Here is a 12609-nt window from a genome sequence, read left to right as displayed (position 1 = left end):
CTGTTGTTCAAAAGCCAAAATGTGGCAGACAAAATAAGTAAGATAATTCTAAAGTTGATCTGAGCAAAAAGAGAACCAAATATTTTTCCAACCATAGAGGCTCTCGATTCCAAGCTTTACTCAAGGATACCTTTAATGAAGACACCAACACTCTTAATGCTACCCATGCTAATACTCAACAAGTCCAACCTAAGAACACATTGACAACATCTGAAAATACTATACTTTGTAATAATTATATGCATAGCAAGAATAGTTTGGAGGAAATACGAATCCTGAAAGCCACAATATTTTTGCTCAAAGGCGACATAGGGCAAGGAAGAATAAAAAATAAAAGCTCTTTGATAAACATCTGGAGATAGTTTTAGAGGCATTCACAAGGGTGAGGACAAAGAGAAAAGTCGTGAGAAAAATAAGGAAAACATGGACCATTTTCTAGAGGAGAAATCAGTGGAAGAGATTCTCAAAGCGATTCAAGTTGATACTTCTCAAGTTGTAATTCATAATAAACACAATGGGAATTTTCATGACCAAACATCCAATCTGGAACAACTTGGACCAAAAGGAATTCGGGCACAAGGTGCGACGTATTCTCAACAGCATGAAGCCTCATCTTCATCCGTCTCTACGAATCCAAGTTTTAAAGGAAATCCAACTATCTTAGATGCTTGGCTTGAGAAGAATGAATACATAGAAAATCCTGAAGAGATTATGGTGGCAGAAGAGCACGGAAGTTCATAAGGGCTCTCCTTTCTTTTCTATCATGTGTTTATGAATATTCAAAACCTTTCCTTTTTTTGGAATTGTCGTGGAACAAGTAATACAACTTTTTTTCGTGTCTGCAACTCTTACACTCAAGCAAAGAAACCTAACTTGTTGGTAATCATGGAAACTCGCTCTGACCCTAGCAAGCTCAAGCATATTTTCTCTAGGTTGGCTACTTTGGCTTTGCCTTCTTTGAAGCTAGAAGTTTTCCAGGTGGCATTGCCTTGGGTTAGAAATTTGGGAAGCTTCAAGTTAACATTGTGAAATGTCATTTTCAATTTATCCATGCCCAAATCATAACGGAGGAAGGGAAAGTCTGGTATCTAACATTTGTTTATGCTAGTCCTTTGGAAGAAAGAAAGAAAGATTTGTGGAATGAGTTGATTAAAATAGCATCTACTATGGATATGGGATGGATTGTGGGAGAGAATTTTAATGATATCCTCCATTTGAATGAGAAAAGAGGTGGGCTCCCGACTTCCCTTCATAGATGTACTCTTTTTCAAAATCGTATCAACAATTGCAAGCTTATTGACATGGGTAACTTTGGATTCTCTTTTACTTTGAGAGGTTTGTTGACTCATGGGGGTATGTGTATCTATGAAAAGTTAGATTGTGTTCTTTGCAATGACATGTGGAGGAATATGTACCCTAAAGCTCATGCAAATGTTCTTCATAGACTTGACTTTTCAGACCATCATCATGTTCTCCTTACCCTCATGGACAAGGAATTTAGACAAGTGCCTAAATCCTTCAAATTCAAGTGTGCTTGGTTAGTTGAGAACTCTTTTAAAGATATGTTGAAATCGGCTTGGAATAACCATCATTCAATCCTTAACAATCTGGATTCTTTTAAAACCATTGCTTTTCAATGGAATCTTCACAACATTTGTAGTATCCGTAAAGAAAAACTTCATCTCTTGTGTTGGCTTCAAGGTATTTAAAAAGCGGTTCAGGAAGGTCTTAGAAAACTTGAAAAGAAAATCCAAATTTTTCTTTCTAAAACCCTATATCAAGAGGAACTTATTTGGTACCAGAGTTGTGCAACGTAGAATAAGAAAAGCGATCACTATGCTCAAGGACAATGCCAACAATTAGAATGAAGATGAAATGTAATCAGAACCCTCTTCCAAAATCACTTTAAACTCCTCTTCACTACTGATACCACCACCTTTGAATGGTTTCAGACAGTTAAAAAATTTCTTGTGTTGGATCATAGTGTGAACAGAGCTTTACAAACAGAGGTCCAAGATTTTGAGATCAAGAAGGCACTTTTTGATATGGCTGCTTGGAAATCTCCTGGTCCTGATGGTTTTCCTACAGGGTTCTACCGAAATACTTGGAGTCATATTGGCGAGAATCTTTGTACTTTTATTCATCAGTTGTGTTCCAAAGATATTCCTATGAAAGTTGTTAATTTGACAGACATATGTCTGATCCCAAAGATTGATAATCCCCAACGGGTCTCTCACTTCAGGCCTATTGCTCTATGTATACTCTCTATAAAGTTTTTACTAAGGTCATAGTGAATAGACTAAAACAACACATGGATACCATAGTCTGTTCTAATCAATCTGGCTTCATCCCCAATAGAAGCTCGTATGATAACATTGTTCTTGCTCAAGAAATTCTCCATAGTAAGAATAGATCGAAGCAGGAAATTGGTTCATTTTCCATCAAGATTGATATTGCTAAGGCTTATGACAACATTAACTGAAAACTTATCAGTAATATCCTTATTAAAGTTGGGATTCCTGGAAATATGAAAGAGCTTATTCTTCTTGCTATTATAACGACTAACTTATGAGTTCTTTGGAAAGGAGATAGCGATGAGTTTTTGAGGCCAAAAAAGGTTTAAGATAAGGTAATCCCTTGTCCCCTTATTTGTTTATCCTATGCATGGACAAACTTTCTCATCTAATTCATGATGTCATAGAGAATAATGAGTGAAAACATTTGAAGATTTGCAAGAAGGTACCTAAGATATCCCACCTTATGTTTGCTGACGACCTCATTCTATTTGGGACTTCTACTGAAACTCAAATTAATGTGGTTTTGGATATCTTAGACAAATTTTGTAGTGCTTATGGTTAACATATTAATATGGAAAAAACTAACATTTTCTTTTCCAATAATATTCCTTTGTCCACCAAAAAACACATCCTAGCTAAATTTGGTTTCAAGGAGACTTCTTCCCTTGGCACTTATTTAGGTGTTTCTATTTCGGGTAAACACCCACGAGTCAAAGATTATCAGTATCTCGTTAAGAAAGTCCAATCCAAGCTTGCTCATTGGAAGAGAAATTATCTGTCTTTTGTTGGTAGAATTACTTTAGTTAAGGTTGTCATTGAGGCTCTTCCTACTTACACTATGATGTCAGTACCCATTCCTCAAGCTTGCATCAAGAAGATTCAGGATTGCTAAAGATCTTTTATCTTGGGAGATTCTTTGGAGAAGAAGCATCTTCACTCTATCTGTTGGTGCATTCTTACTAAAGATAAGTGTTTTGGAGGGCTTTGGCTCAGGAATTTTCCTATTATGAATAAAGTTTGTCTTGTAAAGCTAAGTTGGAAACTCAGGACAAACAGTACCTCTCTTTGGTGTAGACTCATGAAAAATAAATATATCTCTAGGTACCTTGATTTTGGAAGTTTTATTGCTAAAGCTTCTGATTCTTACATGTGGAAAATGATTGTCAATCTCAGGCCTAAGTTGAACTCTATGTCGTATTGGGAAGTGGGAAACAACCTAACCATAAGAATGTGGGATGATGATTGGGTTGCTCCAGGAGTGTTTCTCAAAGACCTTTCTGTTGGTTCTATATGTTGGCATCAATTTTGGTAAAACTTAGTGTTATCACAAGATGTTACGCGTGTTGTCTTGACATGTGATATCAACTTCCTGCTGGTTGTTTAAATATGGTTGTGCAAGAGTTAGCCAAGATGTCATACCCGATGTTAAGACATGTGCATACAGAACATTAAGTCTGAACGTTATGTGTTTTGTTGTTGCGCTTTTCATGCAAATCTATGTGTGCTTATGTGGAGATTGCATGCGTTATTCAAGGAGTAATTCTATTTAAAACCAGAATGGTCTTTTTCCCTAAAAGGAATGATTAGTTGTTATTTCTTAGGGAATATACATTAAATAGAATTAGGGCTTCATGCATCCCAGACCCATTCAGAAAGCTTCTATATAAAGACTTTGTAAACCCTATTTTAGACATACAAGAAACGAACGAAAGAGTGAGAAAGTTTTAGGGTTTTAGTCTTGTGTAAGCTTGTGTATTGTGAGCCATTCATTCATATTATTGATGTTTGAATTGGACTGACTTTTGTGTTGTAATTTGTCCATTCTAAGCTTTGAAGCACGGGTGTTTGTTTACTTGGTTGAAGCTTTTAAGCAAGATCAAGTATGTGTCTTTGAAGAGTGTCTTCTTTCTTTTGTATTTGTTTTTATATCACTGATGTGATTGAGGGGGAGTGAGTAGGGTCTCATATCTAAGAGTTCTTAGATAGAAGTCACACGGGTAGAGATTAAGTGAAAAGACTGTAACTTAAAGTTGTTTACTGAGAGTCTTTGAACTAATTTTGTTTAGTGGATTTACTTCCTGGCTTGGTAGCCCCCAGACATAAGTGAGTTTGCACCAAACTAGGTTAACAGTTGCTTGTATCGCTTGTTCAATTGCTTCCTTGTTTTTATCCTGTTTATATCTTACTTGTTGTTCAGATATTAGTGCCGTGACATTACCTTCAACATCTCATATCCGATACCAGAATTTCAATTGGTATCAGAGCAGGCATCTTGCTCTGGTTCTGGGTGAGATCTTGGGACGTTACTTTCTGGTACTATGTGAAATTCTAGTTAACAGACTTTCGATGTCACACGGGATGTTATGACATCCAATTCTGCGCAGACAAGAATTATGTAGAACTTAAAATGTAAGTGCAGTAAATAACACAAGGAATTATTTATCTAGTTCGGTGTCACACACACCTACGTCTGGGGGCTACCAAGCCAGGGAGGAAATCCACTATTAGTAGTATTAATTCAAACCTTAAACCAACTGTTTAATCCTATCACTTAATACCTACCCAATGCAATTTCAATCTTACACTAAGATCAGAGTTCCTACTCACTCCCCCTCAATCACCTCATTGATTACAACCTTTAATTAGATTAAAGTTAATGGTGAAGTCACACTTCAAACAACTCTTGATTGTGCTTAACAGCTTTAATCAAGATACACAGCACTCATGCTTAAAAGCTTAGAGTGACACAACACTTACAACTCAATGAACACCCTAGTCCAATGCAATCATCTAGGTGATAATTGCTTGGCTCACAAGATACACCTACTACAAGACACACAAAAATACAGCAGTGAAGTATTATGGGACAATACAATCTTCACGCCTTAAATCCCCGAGTTCTGAATGAAGGATTGCCATCCTTTTATATTGCAGCACTTGGGCCTTGTACTTAGATTTCCTAAAATTAAGGTCAAGCAAGTTGACCTAATTTCCACATATTAGGGTACTAACAAATAGGCTATTTGTTAGGTTCATTAATTGTAGCTTAGTTGTTAGTTTCTTGGATTTTAGCTCAGCTGTTGGATTCCTGAAAAATAGCCTGAGAAAAATACTGAAACAAAAAAACTAACCAACTTACAATTTAGCATATGCTGTCAGGAATGAATGTCACAACATTCAGTTTGACGTCCAAAGCATAGACCATATGCTAAGTCTGTTATTTTCCTGAAAACAGACTGTACAAAATGATGTACTGTAAAAGACCAACCAGTCCATACTTCAGTATCAGTTTACATTAATAAATGTCAAAACATCCAATTTGACATTTACACATAGAGCCTTATGCCATGGTCTGTTATCCTCCTGAAGAACAGACTGAGATACATACTGAACTGTAGCAGAAAACTAACCTGCCTATTATTCAGTATATGTTGTCAATGATGGATGTCATAACATCCAGTTTGACATTCATACTGTAGGCCTTATGCCAGGTCTGTTATTCCCTTGATAAACAGACTGAAATTAAATACTGAGTTATAACAGACAACCAATTGCTTTATACCTCAGTATCTGCTGTCAGGAATGAATGTCATAACATCTAGTTTGACATTCTGTAAATCCTGTATTAGCTAAACCTACAGCATACTACTCAAGTATGTCATGACATCAGTCAAGACATCAGAGTACAGTTAGATGTTCTAACCCAAAATGCAGCCAATCAAACATATCCAAAGCATGTCATGACATCAGTCAAGACATTAGAGTCTAGTTAGTGTTTTAACATAAAATGCAGCCAATCAAACATCTACAAACTCCCCCTTTGGCAAATTTTTGGCTAAAACAACTTGGCATCACAACAGAGTTCACAGCAGCGGAAAACACACATCAAGCAGGGAAATTAACCTAGCTAATACACTCAGAGCAGCAGCACACTCACCACAGATAGAAGTTAAATAAAAACTTCACATATCAGCACACATACAAAAGTTAAATAAAAACTTCTACCAGCAGCACACATACAGATAACACACTCACACTCATCACACATAGAAGTGGAACATCAGCTGCAACACAACCTCTGGATTAGAGGATCTTCAATATCTGTTTAATCACATATTTGTTGTCCTGGGGCATCACAGGTGTTACTCCCCCTTTTTGTCAAAAATATTGCCAAAGCAACACTTTAAATTACAAACCAAATACACAGAATTACACACAAACATATCAGAAACACAATCTTGATTTTACTTCACAGTTTCAATCAAGAATACCCCCTCTTGATCTTGCTTTACAGCTTTGATCAAGACACCACCCACTTGATCTTGCTTCACAACTTTGATCAAGTAGTCACACACTCTTGCTTTACAGCAGGTACACCCATATCATATGCCATGACTTTGAGTCTGACATCTTGAACCACTCCTGCATGAACCCTTTCTTGAAGTCCAGCAGGCACATAGGCTGTCTCATGTTAGGATATCCCCTTAACATCTTGTTACCACACTTGCAGCAAGTAACATAGCTGTGATTTGTTGTCCAGTCATAGCACACTTTCAATTGTTTAATAGGTTGAGATATTAAACAATACATCCCAAACATCATTGGTTGCTATAAATCCTCAGAGAGGCATATTCCCAGTCTGCCCCTTAAATTTTCAAACTGAGTAGCATCCAGAGCCTTTGTGAAAATGTCAGCAAGTTGTAGTTCAGTGGCTACATGTTCCAAGGTAATCACTTTGTCTTCCACCAGATCTCTGATGAAGTGATGTCTAATGTCAATATGTTTGGTCCTGCTGTGTTGGATGGGATTCTTGGAAATATTGATGGCACTGAGATTGTCACAGAACAATGTCATGACATTTTGAGAGACATTGTATTCAGTAAGCATCTATTTCATCCACACCAGTTGGGAACAACTGCTTCCATCTGCTATGTACTCAGCCTCTGCAGTGGACAGTGATACACAGTTCTGTTTCTTGCTGAACCATGATATGAGATTGTTTCCCAAGAAGAAACATCCTCCTGATGTGCTTTTTTTGTCATCAGCACTCCCAACCCAATCAGCATCACAATACCCAGATAAGACAGGCTCAGAGCCATGAGAGTATAGCATACCATAGTCACAAGTCCCATTGACATACTTGAGAATCCTCTTGACTTGATTTAAGTGGCTCACTTTGGGTTCTGCTTGGTATCTAGCACAAACACCAACTGCATAGGATATATCAGGTCTACTGGCAGTTAGGTATAGTAGACTACCTATCATGCTTATATACAAGCATTGATCAACACTGGGACCTCCATCATCTTTGGTTAACTTTAAATGAGTAGGTGCAGGAGTTCTTTTGTGCCTAGCATTATCCATACCAAACTTCTTAACTATGTTTTTGGCATATTTGCTTTGGGAGAGAAACATAGAATCCTCCATTTGGTTAACTTGCATACCAAGAAAATAAGTCAATTCCCCAACCAGACTCATTTCAAACTCAGATTGCATCTGGTGAACAAAATGTTTCACCATTTGCTCTGACATTCCACCAAAGACAATATCATCCACATAAATTTGGGCAATCATGATTTTGCCATCTTCATCCTTCACAAACAAGGTCTTATCTATCCCACCTTTTCTGTACCCATGAGAGGTCAGAAATTCAGTCAACCTTTCATACCAAGCTCTAGGTGCTTGCTTCAAGCCATACAAAGCTTTCCTCAACTTGTACACATGTTTAGGTAAGTTAGGATCGCAGAACCCTTTAGGTTGTTCCACATAGACTTCTTCTTTCAAGTAGCCATTTAAAAAGGCACTCTTCACATCCATTTGGAACAATTTGAACTTCAGAATGCAGGCCACACCTAACAGCAATCTGATTGACTCAAGTCTAGCAACAGGTGCAAACGTCTCATCAAAATCAACCCCTTCAACTTGAGTATATCCTTGAGCCACTAGTCTTGCTTTATTCCTAGTGATTACTCCTTTCTCATCAGATTTGTTCTTGTAAATCCACTTGGTACCAATGATGTTAGTCCCTTCAGGCCGTGGAACTAACTCCCTTACTTCATTCCATTTAAACTGCTCCAGTTCATTTTGCATGGCATTGATCCAATATTCATCAGTCAGGGCTTCTTTCACATTTTTTGGTTCAACCATGGATACAAAACAGGAATTTGAGATATTCTCCCTTGACCTGGTAGTCACACCACTATTAGGATCCCCTATGATCAGATCCTTGGGGTGGTCCTTCTGAATTCTGATAGAAGGCACTTTGTTGGATGCATCTACCTCACACTCAAGAGGAGTCTCCTGTACCTCTTCGGACTTGACTGAAATGTCTGTTGACGTATCAAGGAATGTTCCAACATCCTCTATGACATTGATTCCTTCCTCTTTATCATCCACAATAACATTTATGGATTCCATCAGGACATTGGTCCTGTAGTTGAACACTCTGTAGGCTCTGCTATTAGTTGAGTATCCTAGGAATATGCCCTCATCACTTTTGGGGTCCAATTTCCTTCTCTGTTCACGATCTGTAAGAATGTAACATTTACTCCCAAAGATATGAAAGTACTTCACAGTGGGTTTTCTGCCTTTCCATATTTCATACAGAGTGGAAGAGGTTCCTTTTCTCATGGTAACTCTATTGTGAACATAGCAAGTCGTATTCATCGCTTCGGCCCAAAAGTGCATAGGAAGCTTCTTTGCATGAATCATTACCCTGGCAGATTCTTGAATAGTTCTGTTTTTCCTTTCAACTATCCCATTTTATCGAGGAGTTATAGGAGAGGAAAACTCATGACTTATCCCTTCAGACGAGCAAAACTAATCAAACTTGGAATTCTTAAACTCCGTCCCATGGTCACTCCTAATTCGGACAACACAACTGTCATTTTCCCTTTGAAGTCTGATGCACAGTTCTTTGAAGACATCAAATGCATCTGACTTTTCTCTGATGAAGCTTATCCAAGTGTATCTGGAATGGTCATCAACAACCACATAGGCATACCTCTTTCCACCCAGACTCTCAACCTGCATAGGTCCCATTAAGTCCATGTGCAAAAGTTCCAGAGTTTTGGATGTTGTAGGATGTCCCAGCTTAGGATGTGACATCTTGGTTTGCTTGCCGACCTGGCATTCTCCACAGACTCTTCCTTCATCAATAAGCAGCTTTGGGATTCCTCTAACTGCTTCCTTGGATATGATCTTTTTCATTCCCCTTAAGTGGAGATGACCAAGACGTCTATGCCACAACTTCACCTCCTGTTCTTCCTTGGCTGAGGAGCAAATTGTGGAGTAGTTTGAGACTTTAGGTTCCCACAGATAACAATTATCTTTGGATCTGGATCCTCTCATAACTTCCTGATTATCTCCATTCGTCACAACACATAGCTCCTTAGTGAACTGAACATAGAACCCTTGATCACACAGCTGGCTTATGCTGATGAGATTCGCAGTTAGTCCTTTTACTAACAGCACATTATTCAGTTCTGGAACTCCAGAGCTGTCCAGCTTACCCACACCTTTGATTTTTCCTTTAGCACCATCACCAAAGGTCACATAACTGGTAGTGTGGGGTTGTATATCCACCAATAAATTCTCCATACCAGTCATATGTCTTGAGCAGCCACTATCAAAGTACCAGTTGTAACACCTCAAAATTTGCCCTCCTCTTCTTGAGACTAGTTTGACACATTGCATTTCATGCTTAGAGAATTAGGCATTGAATTTTGCATATCATATGGAAATAAGAAGGTCATCCTCCAACGTCTTTTCAGAAGATGGAGAAGTTACATGATTCAAGCCTGAGGGTCTCTATGGATTGATGATCAACCATCTGAGGGCATGGGCTTCAGTTAGGGTTTCTTGATTCTTCAAAGGTTTTGAGCATTATCTTGTTTGCAAGGATATATTACCATCATCATGGTTCTATCAGCATCAAGGGTTTCAGAGTTCTTCCTCAGGTTCCTCTGGATTGGGGTTGTGACCTCTGGTCAACCCTGATCAATGCCATTCTTCCAACTAGGGTTTCTCAAAGAGATGAGGTATTTCCTTGGGGTGAGGATCACATGATTGTAATAAGGGACTTACATGAGCTAGGGTTTCATTTTTGAGCAATTTCCCCAAGTGGTGGAGGCTCTAGCTGATCAGGACATTTCAAGGTCATCTAAGGACCAAAAAGTCAACTGTGCAGTCAACTGAGGGCTATAAGGTGGGGAAATGAGTTGGGACACCTCAATCATGTTCAAATTAAGTCTATTTGTCATTTTAAACATCTATCTTGAATATTTTGAGGTCATGGCAAAAGTTACTAAAAATGGAAAGTGACCTGTAATTCAAAGTTTCCAAATTTGGCAAGTTTTTGGTCCACATTCAACTTGACTTTTCAAAATCAAGGAAGTTTCAAATTGATTTTCGGTGAACATGAAAGCTGTAGATCTTTGTCTCTCCTTTCTAAAAAGTCCTAATTCATGTCCATGTGATGAATGGTTGAGGAGTTATGGTCATTTGATCACAAGGTGTGCATGGAAATTCAAAATGGCATAACAAAGATGTCACATCAGAAGATCAAACATGACACCACATCTAGAGTGCTGGAACTTCTCCACATGGACTTGATGGGACCTATGCAGGTGGAAAGTCTTGGTGGGAAAATGTATGATTATGTTGTGGTGGACGACTTCTCCAGATATACTTGGGTGAATTTTATAAGGGAAAATCTGATGTGTTTGATATGTTCAAAGATCTTTGCCAAATACTTCAAAGAGAAAGAGACAGTCAGGTTATTAGAATCAGAAGTGATCATGGGAAAGAATTTGAGAACAGTAAATTTGCTGAATTTTGTTCATTTGAAGGAATTGGTCATGAGTTTTCTTCCCCCATTACCCCTCAGCAAAATGGTGTGGTGGAAAGGAAAAATAGAACTCTCCAAGAATCTGCTAGAGCTATGCATGCTAAGAAGTTGCCTTACCACTTCTGGGCGGAAGCTATGAACACGACCTGCTATGTTCACAACAGAGTAACCTTGAGGAAAGGGACCCCAACCACCTTATATGAAGTCTGGAAGGGAAGAAGACCTACTGTCAAATACTTCCATGTGTTTGGTAGTAAATGTTATATCCTGGCTGATCCTGGACAAAGAAGGAAAATGGACCCCAAGAGTGATAAAGGAATATTTATGGGCTACTCAACAAACAGCAGAGCTTTTAGAGTTTTTAATTCCATAACAAAATTTATGATGGAATCTATCAATGTTGTTATTGATGATCAAGAGACTGATGTCACAGATGATGTTGAGACATTTCTGAATGATGCCCCAGCTGATCTCTTGGACAAAAGTAATGAGAGTGAGTCCACTCAAGCTGAACCTGAAGATGATAAAGTTAATAAGGGACCCTCTATCAGAATTCAGAAGGATCATCCTAAAGATCTCATTATAGGAGACCCAAATAAAGGGGTCACCACTAGATCAAGGGAAGTGATATCACATGCCTGTTTTGTGTCCAAGATTGAGCATAAGAATGTCAAAGAAGCCTTAACTGATGAATTCTGGATCAATGCCATGCAGGAAGAGTTAGGCTAATTCAAGAGAAATAAAGTATGGGAACTGGTTCCAAGACCTGAAGGAATAAATGTTATTGGAACAAAGTGGGTTTACATGAATAAATCTGATGAAAAGGGTGTGGTTACTAGAAATAAAGCAAGATTGGTAGCACAAGGATACACTCAATTTGAAGGAGTTGACTTTGATGAAACATTTTCTCCTGTAGCTCGCCTGGAGTCCATTAGATTGTTGCTAGGAGTGGCATGTATTCGGAAGTTTAAACTGTTCCAAATGGATGTGAAAAGTGCCTTCTTAAATGGCTACTTGAATGAGGAAGTATATGTTGAACAACCAAAGGGATTCACAAACCCAAATCTTTCAAAGCATGTGTATAAGTTGAGGAAAGCTCTTTATGGGTTGAAACAAGCTCCTAGAGCTTGGTATGAGAGACTCACAGTATTTCTCATTGACAATGGATACAGGAAGGGAGGCATTGATAAGACTTTATTTGTCAAAGATGAAGGTGGAAAGCTCATGGTGGCTCAGATATATGTGGATGATATTATGTTTGGTGGGATGTCAAGTAAGATGGCTCAACATTTTGTTGAGCAAATGCAGTCTGAATTTGAAATGAGCCTTGTTGGAGAACTAACCTATTTTCTTGGCCTGCAAGTCAAGCAGATGGAAGATTCTATCTTTCTATCTCAAAGTAAATATGCCAAAAATATTGTTAAGAAGTTTGGCATGGAAAATGCAAGCCATAAGAGGACACTT

General features: G+C 38.3%; 1 protein-coding gene across 1 annotated transcript; it reads left to right on the top strand.

Moving 5' to 3' along the window:
• The first annotated feature begins 1166 nt into the window (after positions 1-1166).
• Positions 1167-1709, top strand: LOC127094025 (uncharacterized). Its single transcript, XM_051032899.1, has one exon. The coding sequence runs from the start codon at positions 1167-1169 to the stop codon at positions 1707-1709; it is 543 nt and encodes a 180-aa protein (XP_050888856.1).
• Positions 1710-12609: the final 10900 nt, after the last annotated feature.

This window comes from Lathyrus oleraceus, chromosome 6 (genome assembly GCF_024323335.1).
Source record: "Lathyrus oleraceus cultivar Zhongwan6 chromosome 6, CAAS_Psat_ZW6_1.0, whole genome shotgun sequence".
Classification (NCBI taxonomy): Eukaryota; Viridiplantae; Streptophyta; class Magnoliopsida; order Fabales; family Fabaceae; genus Lathyrus; species Lathyrus oleraceus.
This window is presented reverse-complemented; position numbering and strand designations above follow the sequence as displayed.

Coding starts and splice junctions, on each gene's coding strand:
- LOC127094025 (XM_051032899.1), top strand. CDS start 1,167: ATGGATATGGGATGGATTGTGGGAGAGAATTTTAATGATATCCTCCAT.